Source organism: Littorina saxatilis, linkage group LG2 (assembly GCF_037325665.1).
Source record: "Littorina saxatilis isolate snail1 linkage group LG2, US_GU_Lsax_2.0, whole genome shotgun sequence".
NCBI classification, from domain to species: domain Eukaryota; kingdom Metazoa; phylum Mollusca; class Gastropoda; order Littorinimorpha; family Littorinidae; genus Littorina; species Littorina saxatilis.
The window spans coordinates 92397280-92415224 of NC_090246.1; the positions used below are offsets into that span (position 1 = coordinate 92397280).

Below are 17945 nucleotides of genomic sequence, written 5' to 3' on the forward strand. Positions count from 1 at the left end.
GGTGTACACACACACACACACACACACACACACACACACACACACACTCCGGTTTGGTAAGTTACCTGATAAATAATGTAGCCTGTGGATTTAACGGGGAGACTGGTCAGACAGGAAGAGCATTTCACATTTCCGATGTTCAGCGATAAACTTGTTTTCTTCGAGAGTTCGATCTTCGTGCGATTCTGGCGCGTTGTCACCAAGAACGTAAAAATAACCCAGGATATCATCATGATGCCTCTCTACAAAAACCAGGCAGTCTAGGAACTCTTCATCTAAAGTCAGTCAGTATTAGCCCCTCAACACAATCCTCATCTTGTCCCATAGTGATTTCTGCCGCCAAAGAACGTGTGGTTCTTAACTCACAAGACGGATTTGTCGTCTTCCATTGCGAAATTTAGATCTACCCCAACTACGTGCATTGATCTGAGCAATAAAATGTAGATGCGATAATCTGCAAACATCTCTTCAACACAATCTACATCTTGTCCCATCGTGATTTCTGTCGGCAAAGAACATGTGGTTCTCAACTCACAAGACCGATTTGTCATCTTTCAGAAATTCAGATCAGCCCCAAGTACGTGCAATAAAATGTAGAAGCGATAATCTGAAAAAAAATCTTTTCGCGTGAACGCTGCCACGTTGTCATCAGTCCGATGTCTTTTATCCAGAGCAGGGATGAACACACTTTTTCATCAGTAGTGTGTTATGTTTATCCGCAGACTGCTTTCCATTACTTGTCGTCTGTTTTAGCTTGACTCGTGGGGTTCTTCAGCAAGGCAAAAAGTGCTTGTTTACTGACACGTTCTCACGCACGACATGTCGTAAATGCAAGTTCTAACGATTGTTTTTTATTGCACTGATAGAGAATGTCGATATTTGTAAACGTCTGCCATTTCCTAATGTTTATTTCATTATTTTGCATACGGATATGGCTAGTAAGTGGATAATCTGTTACGACACGAAACGCGTTCTAAATCCGGGAAGGGAGGCTACTCCAACGTAGAAGGGAGGCTACTCCAACGTACTTTCCAAAGTGTGCTCCAGCCTTAAGAGCAATCTTTCTGAGTCCACTACTTTATTTTGCCAGCTATGTATTTTAGTTAGGCCGTTAAATTGCCTTTACAAGTGCTGAATCTCATTTCTGGCTTGGGGGCTTTAACACTCTGGGCTTCACACCAGGGTGTTAAAGGCCAAGCAAAAAATCAATGCTCCCGATTCCCAGACGGTCTTATTTTTTTCTTCTGACTGTAGAACTTTTTTTGACACTTCAAAATAAAATATTTATTTCAGATGACAAAACTCGCGTTTGCAGACTTTACAAGGAAATTTACTCTTCCCAACCATTGTGGGGATACAGCTGGCTTGTTTTCCAGCTAATAAAAAGCCACATGCTCTTGTAAATGATAACAAATAAATATGTCAACTGCCCCCCCCCCCCCCCCCCCCCCCCCAAAAAAAAAGAGTAACCGACATGCACATTTTTTAGCCTTCTGAAATTTGTTTTTGTTTGCTTGTACTATTTCATAGTCAGGTGGTTAAACAAAAGAAAGGTTTGGTACATGATTAATAACATATAAGCAGTAAAAGAGGTTTTTGAGTCACTTGAGAAAAAGTGACTCTATGTAATCGGTCAGTGTTAGTCTGTCCGGCCGGCCGGCCGGCCGTCCGTAGACACCACCTTAATGTTGGACTTTTCTCGGAAACTATCAAAGCGATCGGGCTCATATTTTGTTTAGTCGTGACCTCCAATGACCTCTACACTTTAACGATGGTTTCGTTGACCTTTGACCTTTTTCAAGGTCACAGGTCAGCGTCAAAGGAAAAATTAGACATTTTATATCTTTGACAAAGTTCATCGGATGTGATTGAAACTTTGTAGGATTATTCTTTACATCAAAGTATTTACATCTGTAGCCTTTTACGAACGTTATCAGAAAAACAAGGGAGATAACTAGCCTTTTCTGTTCGGCAACACACAACTTAACGTTGGGCTTTTCTCGGAAACTATAAAAGTGACCGGGCTCAAATTTTATGTGAACGTGACTCCCAGTGACCTCTACACTTTGACGTCTGCTTTGGTGACCTTTGACCTTTTTCAAGGTCACAGGTATGTCTTGAAGGAAAAAAATTGAAATATCATATCTCTGAAACTATTCATCGGATTTGATTAAAACTTTATAGGATTATTCTTTACATCAAATTATTTACATCTGTATTGTGTTGTGAATAGCAATTTCTTCCTGTCCATCTGATGCCTCATATAATATTCAGAACTGCGAAAGTGACTCGATCGAGCGTTTGCTCTTCTTGTTATTTTATTTTATACATTTGATTTACATAAAGTTTTTCTATTCAGTATCTTCAAGGTAACTTGGATACATGAATGAATGAAATGTGCTTTTTGTTTGTGTGTGTACTGTTTGTGGTAGTGTGTGTACTGTTTGTGGTAGTGTGTGTACTGTTTGTGGTAGCGTGTGTACTGTTTGTGGTAGTGTGTGTACTGTTTGTGGTAGTGTGTGTACTGTGCGGGTGTTTGTTTGGGGGTATTTTTTGTGGTAGTGTATGCGTTTGTACTTTCTTGTGGTAATTAGGGTTTTTTCACAGGAGGAAGAGGAGGAGGAAGTTGCCCCCCGTCAAGAGAAGATGGCATTTACAGTGAAGCTGACCAAGTTTGATGAGGGCAAGAAAGTACAATTGATCAAAGCCATCAAAGCTTTGGTACCCAACATGAACCTTGTCCAGGTAGGACTTTGTCTTCATTTTCCCGGTAGCTCAGTTGGTAGAGCACTGGACTTGTGATCGAAAGGTCGCAGGTTCGAATTCGGGCCGGGATGGACACGGGTCAACTTTATGTGCAGACCCAGAGACGGAAGCCATGTCCCACCCCCGTGTCATCACAATGGCACGTAAAAGACCTTGGTCATTTTGCCATAAGTGCAGGTGGCTGAATACACCTAAACACGCAGACACCTGGGTAGCGCGACTCCGTTGCTGCTAGCTTTCCACTGGGAGGAAGCGACCCGAATTTCCCAGCGATGGGACAATAAAGTAATGAAAATGAAAATACATGCAGATTTATACACACAAAGTATGACATCAGGTTGTTCAGTCCAAGATGCAAGCAGACCAAGAAGAAAACAGTTACAAACAAGAATGTCACTGACCTCTTAATTTCCATGTGCAGTGTTAGAGAGCATTTTAATTTTTATGGGTAAAATAATATGAGGTCTCCTTGTGAGAGGATGTCTTGTGACAGGTATCACATTACTTGGAGTACTAAATCTAGTTCTCCATAATATTTTCACTCAGCTGTAATGTTGATCTTCCTTCATAACCTTATGCAGAGGGGTCGCTCAAAGAAAAATGACCAGTCTGTTCTGAATGAATGCAGTATTTGTTGTTTAAACTTTATCGGACATTTGTGAAGTCGGTAGCGGTTTGCTGCAAAATTTCATCTCAGAATACATGCACAATAATATTACATGTACATCATTGACTAAAAAATCACCATCACACCTTGTGATAGAATTTCTTATGTAAAATGTCTTGGTATGCGTTTTTGTCATAGTGCTGTGCATAATTGGTCTTAGTCACTCAAAAGTCAGCACAGCTCCTGTAAAATACTGCAGTCCTGTTGCTAATTGGCTGTTGTTGTACTTCGCAGGCCAAGAAATTTGTGGAGAGCACACCTCAAGTTGTGAAGGCCGACTTACCCAAGGATGAAGCCGAAAAACTGAAAGAAGAATTAATTGCTGCTGGAGGGTCGGTTGAGGTTGAATGAAACCTGGTCACCACGGCTGATGAACTGTTTGAAACGTGAAAGGATGCAAGCCTTTTTGTAGCAGATATGGATCACCTTTGCAGACAGTAAAAGGTTGTCGGCGTGGTGGTGCTTTCTTTTGTTGTTTGCGTCAAAAGAAAGCCTTTGTTTTTGTGGGTTTGTTCCAACAAAATGACCACAGTTGAGATAATGTAATGTTATTTTCGACACGATTGCTTTTGATTTTTCTGCAGAATAACAAAATCAGACCTAGAAGGTAAGTAGAATGGGTAATACAGAAAGTTATCTTGGGGAAAATCACAATATTCTGGAGGAGGAGAGGATGTAGGTTATTGATTTGTTAACAAGGAAAGTTATAAGTGTGAGATTAGAGCAAGTCTTAATTTTTTTCATGCAACAGAAAGTATTGTCATTGTTAAATTTAGTTCATGTGTTATTTGCTCACATTTATAAGCTATTGATGTGCTTATATTTTACATCGAGCAGTTCATACAATTGGTAGGTTTTGTACTTGTAGTCATCAAGTATCTTATGTCTCGGCACTAATTTTCACTGTTCACCAATTATCTAAAAAATAATGGACATGAGAAGAGGCAATGGGCTGAACTATGCAGAAGCATGTGTGATCAACAGTGCCAAAACAGATGATCAGAAGTGTGTTACCATTGTACAGCTGTAAGCTGTTCTGTCATGCGGCATGGTTTCGTATCTGGTAGAATTCATGGAAGGTGTCTGAATGACTCTTAAGAGGATACAAGCATTTTGTGTTGTTTATGTGTGATGATGAACATTTGAATAAATCTTTGTATGAATGTTACCAAACGTTGGTGCTCTGCTTGGAGTAGTGTGTGCGAGTGTGTGTGTATATTTTATTCTGTAGTACCTGCACAATTCTTTCAAATTATTGGCATTCTGTTGGGCCTTACTTCTACTTCTGCCTTGTCAAAAAACGTTGAAAGGGGTTAGTCGACACCTGCCTCCGTTGACATGGATTTACAGCGCATCAAAAATTAGCAAGTCGATAGGTCGTTTTCTACTTGTGTGCACAAGTTCTTTTTTTTGGCTCATGAATTGTTTTGTTAATTTCAAATATGATAAAATGTTCAAGTTGGATCGATTCTGGAGGTACCCTTTTTGAAGAGGCTGTAGCGTGACCTGTGAAGGCGATTTTCAATTCAACAAAGGTGATAAGGAAGCCGGAACAACTGCCATTCTCAGCAATTTTAGTAATATTAGTTGTGTGAATTATTTGATTGAAAAAATGGATGTCATGCAGTAACTTTTCTTCCAGAAAAGTGTCTGTATAAACCACTGCTTGTCTGAGGTTGTCAGATGTTACGGTTGTCAAGAGCTCAGATATGGTAGGAATTCTGTGTAAATGTCCCACTGACCCAGCTTGACAAGGTTCCTATATAAATTGCCTTGCTGTTCGATATTGAACAAGTGCTAACTGCATGATACTTGACAGTAGTAATGAATGCCTAGGATAAATTACAATAAGTTGCACTCTTTAGTGCGAGCAGCAGGTACATAAAATGATAAATTTCTTGAACATGTACTGATGTAGTGAAGGAACAACGCTCGGAGCAAAAGACAGGTGAAGAGAGTAGAGAACGGTCAGAGGAATACAGGTTTGCACTCCCAATTCAAAGATCAAAACAACGGCTCTTTTCAATCCCACAGAACAAGCAAAGGTTATGGTTTGTTATCTGGTTTTATTCATTGCATGTGATGGTCTGAAGTGTTAAGATATGGCAGTTCTTGCTTCACATACATTCACACAAAAAGCATACATACAGGCAAGAAAATGGCTTCCAACAATTCAGGTGGCACACTTCAGATTCAAACTGATATTCTCAGTGTAAAGGGTGACCACACAACAACCATGTCGGCCAGTTTTACTTTCTCATTATGACCACTCCATTCATCCAACAGTTACAATTCAGTTTCATAAATAACTACATTCTTTTCTCCTACCATCCACAAGACAGCCTCACATTTGAGCTTGGCTGCCTTGTAGTGAGTGATGTAATAATGAAAGCAGTGTAATTTGTAAACAAAACGACCATTTGTTTTCCTGATGACAAAAGTTTGTGCTTCAGCCGGCCTTCAACTACACATGAGCAAAATGATCTCAGGTATGGAACCTATCCTAAAAACATTAAATCTTAAAATATTATGCAACAAAACTATACAAAGTACAAGTAATACCCCTCATTTACAAATCTCAAAATTAGACCAAAAAAAGGCTCTAGATAACAAAAATAAGGGACACACTGGCAGGATTTCCAATTTATTAGACACATCAGCTGCAGCTCCAAAAAGTTTCAGAAACAGCAAGACAAGCAAAAGCGAGATGCCCGCAAGTGCACACCGCCTACCAGTCGTCAAAACCAGGCATGGGGAAGGTGACAGCAAAGTCCTCCACTTTCTGCTTCAATGCCATGATTTTGGCCCGAACTGCGGGGTCTTCATCAATCTTGGCTTTGAACTCTTTGATAAGAGGCCCACAGCTGGAGTTTACTTCTTTTGTAATCACCATTGCTGGAATGAAAATGAAATGAACAAAGAATCAGTATGTGGAAATCACTGATTAATCAGGTTCAAACAAAATCCTGTACAGGTACTTCCTAACATGATTACTGAAGAAGCAGCAACCTAATCCATTGTTCAATGCCCTAAACATGGACTTGTTCAAAAATGTGTCATAAAACATTCTCCACACTGAAAAGTATCACTGCAGACATTCTCTTTTGGCCATTATGTTTCCTTTTTCTAAATAAACTTTTAAACAATGTATATATTCTTGCACAAAAAAAGCCTGAATGTGGATGTACAAACATTTTTACACAATGCTACATTAAAACACAATTTGCTACACTGAATATTAAAAAAAATGTTAATTGCTACACTTGAGGTATCACACAGGTCAGGCAGGTCTGTATCGAGGTAAGTAAAGGAGGGAAGCCACTGACAGAGCCAATTTCTACCCCACACCTCCCCACTTCGTTTTCAAATCCTGCAGGTACGGGCAACAGATTCTTTGCCAGGCACTTACCTTCATGGAAGAACTCAATGACTTTCTCCATGTCCCCCTCCATCAAGTTGCGCGATGTCAGAGCAGGTGTGCCCAATCGCAGTCCGCTGGGTTTCAGAGCTGACTTGTCACCTGGGCAGGTGTTCTTGTTGACGGCAATGCCAATTTCTTCCAGAACCTTCTCGGCACGAGCACCATCCACTTTCTGTGGCCTGAGGTCCACCAGGACCAAGTGAGTGTCTGTGCCACCTGGTAACAAAAAAACAGTTTCATGAAATGCTTCATTCTGTACGACACCCAATGTCAATAAGAAGCTACAACAGTGATCGCGCTTGGTATTTTTCAAACCGGTATGACGTCATGAGCTGGCTACAAGGCTCTCACGAAAATCGGTAAGCTTGCCAAGGCAACCAGTAAAAGACAAACAATGACTTACAAATACATTAAATCAATGTTTATCAATGTCAGTGATATGCGGACGTTTTTTCTCCCCCCCCCCCCCCCCCCCCCCCCCCCCCCCCCCCTCAAAGCAACTGTCGCACAACTTGACAGTGACACATCAGCAGCCGCTGTGTGAGAGAGAGAGAGAGAGAGAGAGAGAGAGAGAGAGAGAGAGAGAGAGAGAGAGAGAGAGAGAGAGAGACTTCCGAAATAAAATAGGAAAGCAAAAAGTAATCACGCAACTGGAAGACTTACTCACTAGTTACTTACTGTTACAGTTTCACTTTCGCCTCACAATAATCAACTGTATGTAGACAAAGATCTAAGCTGGTGTGAGTACGTGATTTCCCGGTATAATGCTATGTCGGCTATAGTTAGACGCCGTCCCTTATTGTCTTTCAGTTTCTCATAAACTGAAAGATTTTACGATGGAGCGGGAACCGAAAGAAATGGCGCGAAAAGTATGATGTCTGATGTCTGTGTGTGTAGATCTTTTTCTCGGCGACAAGAAAGATTTCTCCGCTCCCTGATCACCTACATTGCTCAAATAATCTGCTAGCAAATACTTTAGATCTGGCACAATCGTACTGAAAGACATTTCGGAGCTCGCCTTCTTGTTATTTTTGACGTCATGTTTGACACCTTGACATCAAGTGTCATCAATGGAGACATAATCGCAACATTGTAGTGCTGTCACAACAAGCCATCCAAATCTCTCTCTCTCTCTCTCTCTCTCTCTCTCTCCTTTTGTAATAAAGTTCTGAGTCTCTCTCTCTCTGTCTCTCTCTCTCTCTCTCTCTCTCTCTCTCTCTCTCTCTCTCTCTCTCTCTCTCTCTCTCCCCCTCGTACTGACAAACGAGTTTTGTAATTACTACTTTTTTTTTATCGGTCAAACCAAATAACAATCGGTACGTCTGACCGACATCCACTTTTTTTTTCGGTATTGGCGAATCTTAACCGGTAAAATACCGGAAATTACCGGTAAACGCGATCCCTGTACAAATAGATTTAGAAAAGTTCCACAAAAATGTGTGGCTTTTTTGTAGCTTAAATGGTTCACCAACATGGGATAATGGATGCCCTTCGTGATTTAGTCATACTATATAAATGTGTATTCAAGCTACATGATGGTAACGTAGATGACGGGCGCTTGAATTTCAACTCACGACAGAGCCAGACTCACAGGACAAATTTGCCAACATAGTAGGTATGACTGTAATCTATTTTAAACTGTTCAATAAAATTATGCTATCACTACAATTAATCATAATTTTCAATTCCAACCAATGTTTTTCTTTTACCTGACACAATGGTGTAACCCCGATCAATCAGGGCCTTGGCCATGACCTTGGCATTGGCCACAACCTGCTGCTGATAGACCTTGAACTCTGGCGTCTTGGCCTGCTTCAAGGCCACAGCCACCGCTGCAATGCAACAACACAACACTCTTATTCACCCACTTTTGTGTGCCAACAAAGCAAAATAATTATAGCATATCTTTGCAATCAAAAGCGAAAAGACAAAAACACATCATTATCTGCATAGCTCAAGGACATCGGTGTGAAGGCTTCAGCCATGAAAGCACATCTGTGATTATTTAATCACAAAAGGAACATTAGTTTAAATCATAACAAATTTAAATTTAATGGACAACACACGAAAAAGGAAAACTACCTAAACACAAAATAAGTTTTTAGTTGTTGTAGAACATCACATTCAGACCTTATTCTTTGCACTCTACAACTCTGGGCGGGGATATAGCTCAGTTGGTAGCGCGCTGGATTTGTATTCAGTTGGCCGCTGTCAGCGTGAGTTCGATCCCAGGTTCGGCGGAAATTTATTTCACAGAGTCAACTTTGTGTGCAGACTCTCTTCGGTGTCCGAACCTCCCCCGTGTACACTACATTGGGTGTGCACGTTAAAGATCCCACGATTGACAAAAGGGTCTTTCCTGGCAAAATTGCTTAGGCACAGTTAATAATTGTCTACCTATACCCGTGTGACTTGGAATAATAGGCCGTGAAAGGTAAATATGCGCCGAAATGGCTGCAATCTACTGGCCGTATAAAATTTCATCTCACACGGCATCACTGCGGAGCGCCTAGAACTGTACCCACGGAATATGCGCGATATAAGACTCATTGATTGATTGATTACTGACAAGAAATAACAGCACGAGAATATGCACTTCACTACTAATCAGAGATCTGAAACGGAGCACTCTGTCCTGCCACTGACCTGCAATCTGATGATTGTGAGGCCCCCCCTGCAGCCCTGGGAACACGGCTTCGTTGATCTTCTTCTCCAGGTTGTACATCAGCTTGTCTCCGTTCTTCTGCACCCGTCGCACACCTGTACATCATTCAACATCTTTGTTTCAAGACCCGAAAAATAAAGTAAAAGTTAAAAAAATGTATGAAGGTCTCACATTAAGTATCGCCACAAAATTCAATGGAGAAACAGAGCCATGGAAATGTATTGTTTCCTTCACAATCTATTCCAGTTTTCTGAGAATTCTCCAATTATCTTTCTTGAAAACAGCTCTGGATGGGGGAGGGGGTGCCAAAAAGACAAACATTTACTGCATTGAATATAACAATCAGTAAAGAAACCAAACACACACAAAGAAATATCCAAGGCAGATTAAGGTTCTGTCTTAGCTTTCTTCAAAACTGCACCAAACTGCACGTTCACAAAAGCCTCCCAACTTCCGGCAGAAGAACTAATCAGGAAAAGGAGATGGGGATGGATTGGACACACCCTCCGCAAACCATCAACCAACATCACCAGACAAGCGCTGAGGTGGAACCCCCAGGGCAAGCGAAAGAGAGGCCGTCCAAGAAACACCTGGCGACGCGACCTGGAGGCCGACACCAGAAAGATGGGCTACACCTGGAGTCAGATAGAAAAGATGGCCCAGGACAGAGGACTCTGGAGAGCTGTTGTTGGCGGCCCATACCCTGACAGGAGTGACGGGCATTGAGAGAGAGACAAAAGCCTCATCAGGTTTTCTCCAGTTCACCTTTTCTGAAGAAGATCATGCCAGAGCGTGGTCCTCGCAGAGTCTTGTGGGTGGTGGTGGTGACGATGTCACAGTACTCGAAGGGGCTGGGGACAACGCCGGCAGCCACCAGACCGCTGATGTGGGCCATGTCCGCCAGCAGGTAGGCGTCGACATCATCCGCTATCTGCCTGAATCGCTTGTAGTCCAAGTTGCGCGAGTAACAGCTTACACCTGCAAAGGAAGAGATTTCCAATTCAAATGAGAATGAACAAAAGCGAACTTCATGGAAACAGGGTTGAGCAGCCTTACAAAAATGCCTGTCACACACTGAACTGTTCTTATGTTACATAATTTACACATTTTAGTATGCATTGGAAGTGTAAATCAGGGAACAAAACACTGAATTCTGACGGAGATCTTCCCCTTGGTCAACACATTATCTGCATAAAACAATACAAATTACATGTAATCAAAACAATAGGACACAAGTCAAACACAAAGTTTGACGTCACTGTCAATCCAGAGAGTGAGAGTCTCTAAAAGTAAAAAGGCACTTGGAAAGGGAGAAAAACAGAGAAAGGGATCAAAATCCAACACACCAGCAACGATCATCTTTGGCAAGAAGAGCTTTGAGTTTTCCTCCAGCTTGTCGTAGTCGATCAAGCCAGTGGCGGGATCCAGCTTGTAGGGGAACGACTCGAAGAACACAGATGTGGCCGACACCTTCTTCTGCTGCGTCATGAAGCCATGAGAAAGATGGCCGCCGTCGGGCAAATACAGTCCCATGATACGCCCATGAGGCTCCACAATGGCTGTGTAGACGGCAAAGTTTGCCGGAGACCCAGAGTGAGGCTGTACGTTGACGCCCCATTCCTCCGGATTCAGGCCATACGCCTCCAGCGCCCTCTGCTGACAGAGCCGTTCCACCTTGTCGATAATCTCATTGCCACCATAGTATCTGAAAAACAAGGGGATTTAACGTACTGAGCCATGAACTTTACCCGTTTCAGTTGTGATACTGACTTACTAAAAAATGAAGTTTATTGTATATTATCAATAGAAAACAAGAAGGGCAAAGCCCATACGACTCACATGCTTGACCTTGACCTTTACCTTCAGGGTCAAGGTCAAATAACTAAACCTAGCAATGACATACACTAAGAACTGCTTTACACATTTTTCCTACCAAAATACATGTGACCTTGACCCAAGGTCATGCAACACAAAGCTGTTAATTCAAGACATAGGAAGTACAATGGTGCTTATTGGCTCTTTCTACCATGAGATAGGGTCACTTTTAGTGGTTCACTACCTTATTTTGGTCACATTTCATAAGGCCTAAAAATAAAATAGGTGTGGTTACGGTAACCCGACCTACCCTATTTTTAGGGGCCGATCCTATAACTTTTTATTACATTTGTCAAAAAACAAAAAAACAAAAAAAACAAAAAAACCGAGTGCAAAAAACGCAATGAAAGCGAAAGCGCCCGTGTCGCACACTTATTTCCCTGTCAAGTAGGTTTAATTTGTACACATTAGAAAAAAAAGTTTAAAAAAAAAAAAGTGATTGCCTACCTACCTACCCTATTTTTTTTGGCTTGTTACCGTAACCACACCTATTTTTTTTTTGGGCCTAAGGGTCAAAGTGACCTTGACCTTGATCATATGTGACCAAATGTGTCTCATGATGAAAGCATAACATGTGCCCCACATGATTTTTAAGTTTGAAACAGTTATCTTCCATAGTTCAGGGTCAAGGTCACTTCAAAATATGTATACAATCCAACTTTGAAGAGCTCCTGTGACCTTGACCTTGAAGCAAGGTAAACCAAACTGGTATCAAAAGATGGGGCTTACTTTGCCCTATATATCATATATAGATGAGGTATTGAATCTCAAAAACTTCAGAGAAAATGGGAAAAATGGGAAAAATAGCTGTTTTTTAGACAACATTTATGGCCCCTGCGACCTTGACGCAAGGTCAAGATGCTATGTATGTTTTTTGGGGCCTTGTCATCATACACCATCTTGCCAAATTTGGTACTGATAGACTGAATAGTGTCCAAGAAATATCCAACGTTAAAGTTTTCCGGACGGACGACTCGGGTGAGTACATAGACTCACTTTTGCTTCGCATGTGAGTCAAAAACCCATCTGCAGCACTTACCAGGTCAAACATTGTACTTAATTTTCATGTCAATCTATATCATCTCATCATGGTGGCTAAAATATCTTCAAACTATCCACATTTACATTTCAAAATTTGCTCAAACTTTATAATGCTTTGTTTTTTTTAACTTTGTTCATCTTACCACAGTCACTTCGTTGTTTAGCTTTTAAAATGTGAAATAATTTATCTAGTTGATGCATTTCCCATTTAAGTAGTGAGAAGTAGAATACTTCAATGTCTACAACAGCTTTTCCAGAGTACAGTGGAACCCCTCTTGTGAGATCACCCCTGTTTCAAGACCCTAGTTTTCAATATATTTTCTTTTATTAATAACATCTGTAAATAATATATCTCATCTGTAAACTTACCACCATTTTTATTTGGACACCTTCCCTTGTAAGATATGATTTTTCAGGCATTTTTAGGTCTTACTTTTTCTTCGTCTTTGTTCTTGGGCTGAACCTCCCACGTTCACTCATGTTTCTGCGCGAGTGGGTTTTTACCCCGCCATTCAGGCAGCCCTTTTTTGTCTTACAAGGGGAGGTCCACTGTAATTAAAATCAACCATGTGGGGGACTGCCCTCTCACCTTTGCCCTGGCTGCCCCTCAGAGTACTTGTTGTTGAGACAGGACCCCAGAGCCTGCAGTGTGGATTTGCTGGCAAAATTCTCTGACGCAATCATCTCCAGCCCCTTGCGCTGTCGGTCCTTCTCAGCGCGAATGAGACCGTACATCTCCGGGTCATCCATCTGGATGTCATCCTGCAGCCAGAATCTGTCGCCAGCCATTTTGTGTGATGGAGTTCAGCTCACAACCAAAAGTTCTGAAAAATACAGACATTCATCAGGTTCTGCTTATAAGGCCAAAAAAAAAAAAAAAAGGTCTGTTTACGGTAACCCGACCGACCCTATTTTTTTCGCGCGACCCTAGACTTTTTTTTGGCATTTGGGGGGAAAAAAAAAAAAAAGCAAAACAACGTAAAAATATGGGGTTTTTTGAGAATTAAAAAAAAAAAAAAAAAAAAAAGACCTACCGACCCTATTTTTTTGGCCTATGTTACCGTAAACAGACCTTTTTTTTTTGGCCTAAATAAAATTAAAAAAATTGTCTGGCACATGAAAATGAAAAAGACGTGTGCCCTTATTCATACTATTAGTATTACTACAGTCAAACCTGTCTTCTTCTTCTTCTTAGTTTGTTCATGGGCTTAGACTCCCACGTTCACTCATGTTTTTTGCACGAGTGGAATTTGTACGTGTATGACCGTTTTTACCCCGCCATTTAGGCAGCCATACGCCGATTTCGGGGGACAACCTGTCTATTACGGCCACCTTAGAGGCCCACCAAATGTGGTTGTTACAGACAAGCGGTCGCTATTGAAAGGTAAATTATAAACAAATAAAGCTAGTCAGGCGGTTGTTATGGAGAGGTTGTCCCTAGGGCAGGTTTTACCTTCTAGTTCTAACCACAAGTACAGTAGGTAAATGCAGTGAACAATCAGACCATAACATTTGCACATACATGTATTAAACCCAAAACTCCTGTCTTTCAGTCCTCTGTTTTTATTTGTTTCCAATAACAGAATTAGGATCCTACTGCCTGAAATGTGTCAAGGACTAGAGTTGAATACAGCATCTAATGGCCAGAGAGACATCAATGAACTTTCAAGTCATCGTACCCTCCCCTGACATCAGCACTGATAAACTATTACATAACAGCAACACAGCTAAGGCCACACACAAACAAGAAGAGCAAACGCTCGATCGAGTCACTTTCGCAGTTCTGAATATTATATGAGGCATCAGATGGACAGGAAGAAATTGCTATTCACAACACAATGAGTCACGTTCACATAAAATTTGAGCCCGGTCACTTTTATAGTTTCCGAGAAAAGCCCAACGTTAAGTTGTGTGTTGCCGAACAGAAAAGGCTTGTTATCTCCCTTGTTTTTCTGATAACGTTCGTAAAAGGCTACAGATGTAAATACTTTGATGTAAAGAATAATCCTACAAAGTTTCAATCACATCCGATGAACTTTGTCAAAGATATAAAATGTCTAATTTTTCCTTTGACGCTGACCTGTGACCTTGAAAAAGGTCAAAGGTCAACGAAACCATCGTTAAAGTGTAGAGGTCATTGGAGGTCACGACTAAACAAAATATGAGCCCGATCGCTTTGATAGTTTCCGAGAAAAGTCCAACGTTAAGGTGGTGTCTACGGACGGCCGGACAGACTAACACTGACCGATTACATAGAGTCACTTTTTCTCAAGTGACTCAAAAAATAGTCTGTTTACGGTATCCCGACCGACCCATTTCTTCGCGCGACCCTAGACTTTTTTTGGCATTTGGGAGAAAAAGAAAAAAAAAAGAAAATTTTTTAAAAAAAAGTTTGTTTTTTTGGCAAAATAACTTAAAAATATGTTTTTTTGGAGGGGAAAAAAAATCCCGACCTACCGACCCTATTTTCTTTGCCTATGTTACCGGTAATCAGATTTTAAAAAAAAATTTGGCCTAATACTAGTCCATAGGTCAATTTAGCCAATGAAGAGTGACCTTACTAGCTACATGTACTTACAAAATATTTATACATGTATGTACAATAATTGACAATCTTGTCATTCATTCTCTATAGAAAGAAATTAAACAAAGACTGCATGAAGTGCACAAAGTAAACTATTAACAACAAATGTTAAAAGAATGTGGCAGGACCAACATGTCCAACTCTTACGCTCATTCTCTTTTCGACCCAAACCAGAACCCTACTTGAGCAATCGGAGAAGAATACATTAGTTTTAAAACTTTTTTCCAAAAAGATATATCATGAACATCCTCATTTGAGTTGTCTACGCAAGATGAGACAGAGTGTGAATGTAGAGCACTGAAGAGTGACTGAAGCTACATATGAAATATGTGTTTCTGTTTGTTCAAAAGTTGTGTCTGTTCGCACCTGCACACTATGAAAATGAGCAACATGCTGACACTCAAAATTTCACTCATTTGAAATGAGACGTGAATGCAGTGCAAAAAAGGTCATTGAGAGTGATACAATTACACACGATGATGTAGACACAGAGGGTCTTTTCTCAGGGGGTTTGGGTAATTTGCATAGGTTGATGCAAAAGAAGACCTATTTTGCATAGCAATATTGCACATGAAAAATGCAAATTTTGCAATGAGCACGCTTGTTTTTGAAAGCAAATTGAACACAACTGGAGAATTTTTTTTTTTTACTTATTCATTCTAACAAGACTTGGTGATAGGAATAAGTATCATTCTCTTCAAGTCAATCTCAAGCCTCTTCCCTGTGAACTAAAAAACAAGAGTAATGAACGATCAGTCTGGTTACAATATAGATCATATGTATGATATAGTAAATAAATGCTGCCCGCTGATCATTCTTTCAACCCTCTAATTATTCTATCTGCAGTGCATCTTGAAGTTGAAGGTTATTGATATTTAGAGAACACGTACCCACTGTCTAATTAACACAGCCAATTTTCATCAGTTCAATCATGAGATGTGGCAGCTGTGGCTTACAATGTTATGCTGTCTTCACACTAAGACTTAGCTGTAATAACTAAGGAACAGAGTGTAGATATTGACAGCAAAACAGAACAAAAGCATGGTTGGGTTGTGTACAGGCAAGCTAGGGTGCAATTATGTTTGTGGGCTGACAACTATGTACACCTGATAAATACAAAAAATTAAATTAAAAAAAAATCAGCAGGTTATTCTGTGTGTGGATAGATCATAGATCCCTCTATTACAATTAGTATTATTAGTATTAAATTTAAGGAACGGCTGACAACTACTGACTGCATATTCGCGTTCACATAACACATTAGTAATAAACAAAGTCACTATTTCAAAACCCATTACAACATTTTTACTGATAAGTTTTTAATGTTTACCGCACCTTGACCCCGATCGAGTAACAACCGCGTGTTGATAAAACTTGCGGAAACAAACAGAATGATCTGGTTGTATAGTGATAACACTCAGAATGACATCCTTCTTCTTCTTCTTAGTGATAGGTAGCCAACATCAGCATGGTGATGAATCTGCTACGCTTGGGTGATGGTGGTTCCGGTCTATTGCTTGGTCAGGGGTGAAGTTCAGGGGGGGGGGGGGGGGAGGTTGGGGGTAGGGGGGGGGGATGATGGGTCAGTGGAGAGTTGCCAGCCTGGCCTGAAAGGATGCCAGGGATGGCGCTGTGGCAGTTTCTACAGGCAGGCGGTTCCACTCTGGAATGGTGCGCGGGAAGAATGTTTTCTGCCTGTAGGCTGTCCTAGAGTGGGGGATTTCGTAGGACAGAGCGTTGGTCTGTCTGGTCGTGCACTTGGGTGGGCTTGGCTTTGGTGCGAGGTTGCTCTTCACTGCGACAAGGTCGTGGTGGACTTTGTAGAAGGTTGTTAGTCTCGCTCGCCTCCGTCTGCTCTCAAGCGTAGGCCACTCAAGGTCTTCGAGCATGTTGTTGACGCTGGAGGTTTGGCGGAAGCGATGCGACACCCATCTGGCTGCTCTTCTTTGGACCTTTTCGAGAGAGGCACTGTCTTAGACATAGACTAGATCTAGTGTGTTTAATTCTTCCTCTCTGCATCCCTTCAAACCCACTTAAAAAATGTCTTTGTTTTCATTTTTTTCTTTCTTTACACGTGATAATCACGAACGCTGATTTTAGGCGCGGAATCGCCTCTGAATCTGATACGCGCGCTCGTGCTTTCTCCCGAAAAGCAGACGACAAATGCTGGAAAAGGCTCCAGTCACATTTGATCACAGTGACCCGCAGCGTGCTAAGTATGCCTTGACCGCGAGGAAGTTGGTAAACAAACAGTCGCACGGTCATTAGATAACTCACCTGTACCGTCGGCACGTGGAAACGTACTCTGATCGTTCCGTGGAGAGAAAGACGGCCGTCGTGGAGTCCGATTTGCCTATATCAACCTTTTGACGAATGAAAATCCCTCTTGCAGATTGTGCAGTGCATTGAACCAATCATTTCTGAGCTAAGAAAATACTGGTTTATGCAAATCATGGGAGATAACTGCGTTCTTCGAATCAGAGAAAAAGGATTTGAGTAGTTTAGTCCCCTTGAACTTCTGCCTTGAAGACCCTTGCAGTTTCGTGCTTTGCGAAGTCGAACCGTTTGAGCTTGGAATTTGAGTTCTCTCATGCAACCCATTTAGTACAAAATTAGTCATTGTGTAAGTATGATGATTGATGATGAAAAACGATTGTGAGCATGTCAGTTGTACATGACAAACCTAAAAAAAATCCAAAATGAGATGTGACTCTTAAAGGCACAGTCAGCCTCCCGTAAACCATCACGGACACTGTCAGGCTTTTACACACAGTACAAACACCCTTTCATTTAAACACTCACCGCCTGAGAACATCCTAGGTACCCTCCGTAAAGAGCTTGCAATTTTCAAAGAATTTATTTTCGCGTGGTTTATCTTACTCCTGAACCATCGTGAACCCGTGTGATCCACTTTCCTTTTTTTCAC

At 41.2% G+C, this 17945-nt stretch overlaps 2 protein-coding genes across 3 annotated transcripts in view; one reads left to right on the forward strand and one right to left on the reverse strand.

Annotated features, from left to right (window-relative positions):
* Nucleotides 1–4606, forward strand: part of LOC138960182 (large ribosomal subunit protein bL12m-like) — a 16789-nt gene extending 12183 nt beyond the window's left edge. Inside the window, exons 4-5 of the mRNA XM_070331954.1 lie at nt 2608–2745; nt 3668–4606. Coding sequence (XP_070188055.1) covers nt 2608–2745; nt 3668–3784 — 255 coding nt within the window. The 3' untranslated portion in view covers nt 3785–4606. The remainder of the gene's footprint in view (nt 1–2607; nt 2746–3667) is intronic.
* Nucleotides 4607–5479: 873 nt separating this feature from the next.
* On the reverse strand, nt 5480–17405 carry LOC138960176 (serine hydroxymethyltransferase, cytosolic-like). Of its 2 annotated transcripts, none has more exons than XM_070331948.1 (8): nt 17297–17405; nt 13025–13259; nt 10866–11224; nt 10285–10497; nt 9501–9614; nt 8564–8686; nt 6843–7070; nt 5480–6328 (listed from the first exon to the last, which is right to left on the reverse strand). In XM_070331948.1, the coding sequence occupies exons 2-8, from the start codon at nt 13222–13224 to the stop codon at nt 6162–6164; spliced, it is 1404 nt and encodes a 467-aa protein (XP_070188049.1). In that variant the 5' UTR covers nt 13225–13259; nt 17297–17405; the 3' UTR covers nt 5480–6161. The 2 variants fall into 2 exon arrangements, with proteins under 2 accessions (XP_070188049.1, XP_070188050.1); XM_070331949.1 differs by lacking the exon at nt 17297–17405 and adding an exon at nt 16355–16377.
* Between the last annotated feature and the right edge of the window lie 540 nt (nt 17406–17945).

Bases quoted from the DNA above. Each gene is read 5' to 3' on its own strand.
- LOC138960176 (XM_070331948.1), bottom strand. From the start codon at position 13,224: ATGGCTGGCGACAGATTCTGGCTGCAGGATGACATCCAGATGGATGAC. The intron at 8,687-9,500 runs GTCAGTGGCAGG...GTTGCATTGCAG, and splicing joins TCACAATCATCAGATTGCAG to CGGTGGCTGTGGCCTTGAAG. The intron at 7,071-8,563 runs GTAAAAGAAAAA...TTTTGTTACCAG, and splicing joins GGGTTACACCATTGTGTCAG to GTGGCACAGACACTCACTTG.